Genomic DNA, 4253 nt, shown 5'->3' on the forward strand with positions numbered 1-4253 from the left:
TCAGGGCCTCAATGTGTTATCTTCTGGTGTTTGTTTGCAATGCAGCATGTTTGTTTGCTCAACTGCATGCGTAATGTTTTTATATTTTATGTTTTTTTTTACTGTGTTCTGTGGGAGCAGAACGCGGAAGGTAGACGCGGTTCTAAACCCGTTCTAAGATTTAAAACAGCAGGGGAAGCCGGTGTATGGTCGGCCAACCGCCATCATCCTCGTTTCTCTTGCGCCTTCCGTCCTTCCTTCCCCTCCCTCTCTCCGATAGACGCGCAAAACACACTATATTCTACAAGAAATAATTGCTTTTGTCTGGACGGAGTTTGGAATCGGGGGTGCTCAGCGCGTGCCCTATCTGGTGAGGGGGGTTCTTGAAGGACAACGTCGCTTGCCAACCCCCCCCCCCCCCCCTCCCCCCTCTCTCTCTTGCTCGTTGGACATGCGGATGTCATCTGTCAAATAGAGAAAGGCGTGAGGGGGGGGGGGCAATAAAGTCACCATTGTCACTCGTGCAGAGATGAAATTCAGAAGGGTCAGAATAGAACAAAAATGCTCCCTAGTTGTCCGATAGCAGAGTTGATAATGATATGTTTAGCAGTAGTCGTGATGTTTTATACAGGCGAGATGTTTTTGTTTTTTATGCTTCTCTCTATTTCGCCGACATAGTTATTAGCATTGGCGTTGCCTGGGGCTTTTTATGATATAGGCCCATAATTGATCGATAACTCATTAACAGCCTTCCCACCTCAAAGTGCATATAGGGAGGGGAGGAGATAGAGAGGGAGAGAGAGAGAGAGGAAGAAAGTGAGAGAGAGAGAAAGAGAGAGAGAGAGAGATCAGGCTCAGCGCTTTCGATTTTCCCGTATTGACTGCGATGTTTAGCGTATAGATTTTTCTATTTAAAAAATCTATGTTGGCAATAATCTTGAGTGTAAGTGCGCGGCACAGATTGTGGCTTTATAACTGACAGAACAGAATGTATCTGTGCAGGAATGGATGAATGGATGGAGGTAGAGGGTGTGGAGAGGTAGGAAGGGATATATACCCTGCATCGAAGGATGTACATACAGGCAGCGGGCTACAGTATCTTATAAACTGTCGAACAGCCGCCCTCCCCGTCGGACTTATCAACACCTGCCTTTAATGGGTTTTTACGCACACGACCCCGTGACGTCCACACCCTCCACTAATTCACTACCCCCTGCCTCTGGCCACAATACACGTGATTGACTCCTTACAATAATAGGCTATATTAATATGCAAGTGAATGCTGTTCATGACCTTGCATTGCGTATATATGTTATCTACGTACATCTCTAAGAGCGAGATGGGAGAGGGGAAAAAAAATCACCTGCTGAAAAATACATCAAAGCGCTTCTCTGAATAGCAGCTATTGTCCACCGCGCGCAAACCAATCGACCTGGAGACCGCGCGGATATTGGCGTCAATATAATGAAGCGTAATCGATAGATCAATTCTCGTCTGATATGGGATTAGTAGGCTAAAAAAAAGGGGGGGGGAGGCGAGTTGGGGGAAAGGGGAGAGGGGGGTGTGAAGGGGAGTGAGGGGAGAGGAGGAGGGGGGTGGAGGAGGGGAGAGGAGGAGGGGGGTGGAGGAGGGGAGTGAGGGGAGAGGAGGAGGGGGGTGGAGGAGGGGAGTGAGGGGAGAGGAGGAGGGGGGTGGAGGAGGGGAGCTGGTGCTGCCTCGGTGTAGCGCGCACCGTGTCAGAGCGTTTCCAGGCTGGAGGGAGTCGGACTGAACGAGCGGTTCCCAAATAAGGGGAACACAGAGACAGACACGCAGGCGGATGGCGGGACAGAGCCAAAGAAAAGAGACCGCGTGACGGGTACCGTGCTTCTTCTTTTCGTTTAGCTGTTTGTTTTGAAAGTAGCAGGCGTTGTTTATTTATTTATTTATCCATCGATTGACTGCGTTTTAATTACCGGCCTGTGACCGAGAGAGAGGGGGAGGAGCGACCGTCAGACGCGGGTCCCTGCGTAGACTTACTTGTTTTCATTACTATTTTATTAATGTAGGCTATCAAATAACTGAATAGTGTATTTCATTTTATTCAAATGCTGCTTTGTGTGCGTGTACTCGTGAGCTGACCAATAGCGAGACAGCTAAAAACCAAATAAAAGAAGCAAAAAGATATAACTTCAGAGCAGTTCTTCTGCTTTTGTGGTATTCTGAGGACAGGCCACTGTGACAGCAGAAGTCGGAGAGAGAGAGAGAGAGAGAGAGAGAGAGAGAGAGAAAACTTCTTTGATGAAAGTTCAACAGGAGAGATATTTATTTTCAAGCATAAACCAAAGCAAACCCAAGCCAGACAGGAGAAGCAAGCGTGAAACCAGCAGTACGCACTCCTATCTCGATCAAAGAAAACCCTTCAAAGATAGATCTACAATAAATTGCAGAAGATACGGTCTATCGGTAGCTTTATATTGCCACATACATAGATCTGACCAATTAAAATACACCAGCGTTAGAGAGACACCAGACTGCTATTGACTGACCAGGAGTGATTCCAGCCTCTGGCTCCCGTCGTGGGACACCCGTCTATCCGCCTGTGTGCTGTCGAAAGGACTGATGTTGTATTGAGAAACACAACCAAGGAACTATAGCCTATAACACGGACGCTAAACCAAAAATGTGAACGTAGACTAGGCTAGAAACACCGAGCATTTAAGCAAAATCCAAACCAAATATAAGGCCTACACTCTCACTCTGTTTTCAACATTGTCTACCTGGAGAGCATACGAAGACACGCAAAAGAACGAAGGAGAAGAGGGACAGCGTCAAGAGAAGAAACGGAAAGATTAAACACCCCTCCGACTGCGGATCATGTTTGTTCCCTTGCCGGTTCCGTTCGTCTTTCAGAGAACTGCTTCCGACTTCAGCGCGTGGCGTCTCAAGTCCCCGCTGGCTCTGCGCTCCAGCTCCGGTAAGTCCTCGTGCACCTCCCGTGCACCTCCCGTATGCCGTTTACGGTATCACCACACAAACTCCTCATTTCATATGGATGAAAAAAACTGTTGTAACACCTGGCAGCTGCACCTGCTGCACGCGCGCACACACACACACACACACACACACACGCACACACACACACACACACACACACACACACACACACACACACACACACACACACACACACACACACACACACACACACACACACACACACACACACACAGTACCCCATGTTTTCCTCCGGGTCTAGAAAGAGGTGGAGAATACTAAGCTTGAACAGAGACAAGATACAAAAATATCAAGTTATTTAGACCCCAAAAACAAATGCAGTAGGCTAGGCTATAATTGTGAAAACATTAAGCAAGAAAAAAAAACAAAAAACAACAACAATCAAAGTAAAAAAAAACAACCCAAAAACAGTTAATTCACATCCTTTAAAAAGAAGCCCATAGAAGCCCCTACCCCCCCTCTCTCATCCCTCTCCTCTCCATCTGTCTCTTCCCGGCACCTCCTGCCTCCGTCTGCGCGCCCGGCCACTCCGCTCTCCTCTCCTCTCCTCTCCCGGACGGGTGAGGGAATATTCATGGTCATTTATCGATCTTGCGGAGATCGATTCCGGGGCCGCGGGAAACAGAAGTAGGCCTTCAAAGTGAGAAACTTTGGCGACAGAAACAGAGCGGCGGGGGCAAAAAAAAACGAATTTAAATGTCATATTCAGTCTTGTTGTCGCACAAAGCTCTTAACGGATCATGGCAACGCAACCAAATGTAGAATTTGACGTGGCGGTGTGACTGTTTTTAGCAACCTGTGGAGTCCAAGTAGGGTGTTGAAGTTTTTTATTCTTTTGTCACTTTTTCGGTGGCGGTTTCCAACGAGCAACTGTGAGCTTAAGGGGGCGGGAAGGTGGCCTTCAGCGAAGCGGAAAGTTGAGATGACAGATGGGGAGGATGTGCGCACCGCTCCCGGCCTGTGATATTCAACCCATCTCCTTAATACATGTCACCCGGAGAAAAAACGGTTGAGATTTTTAATGAGAGCTGCTGGTGGCTTGACAGGCCACGTATGTCCACTGCTTCAGCTGCTGCTGCTGTGTGTGTGTGTGTGTGTGTGTGTGTGTGTGTGTGTGTGTGTGTGTGTGTGTGTGAGAGGGAGAGAGGGAGAGTGATAGAAGAAAGCGAGAGAGAGATAGAGGAGAGAGATATAGGGGGGGGGCAGTGTACTGTTGTATTGGTGGTTTTATTGGGAGAAATGCTTTAGGGAAAAAATGACAGAGTGGGTAACAATGG

At 48.0% G+C, this 4253-nt stretch overlaps 1 protein-coding gene across 1 annotated transcript in view; it reads left to right on the forward strand.

Annotated features, from left to right (window-relative positions):
- Positions 1 to 2835: 2835 nt before the first annotated feature.
- pou2f2a (POU class 2 homeobox 2a) overlaps positions 2836 to 4253 on the forward strand; it is a gene marked incomplete at both ends in the record, with an annotated part of 31960 nt that continues 30542 nt past the window's right edge. Inside the window, one exon of the mRNA XM_084455034.1 lies at positions 2836 to 2935. Coding sequence (XP_084311160.1) covers positions 2836 to 2935 — 100 coding nt within the window. The remainder of the gene's footprint in view (positions 2936 to 4253) is intronic.

This window comes from Borostomias antarcticus (assembly GCF_949987555.1).
Source record: "Borostomias antarcticus genome assembly, chromosome: 21".
Taxonomy (NCBI): Eukaryota; Metazoa; Chordata; class Actinopteri; order Stomiiformes; family Stomiidae; genus Borostomias; species Borostomias antarcticus.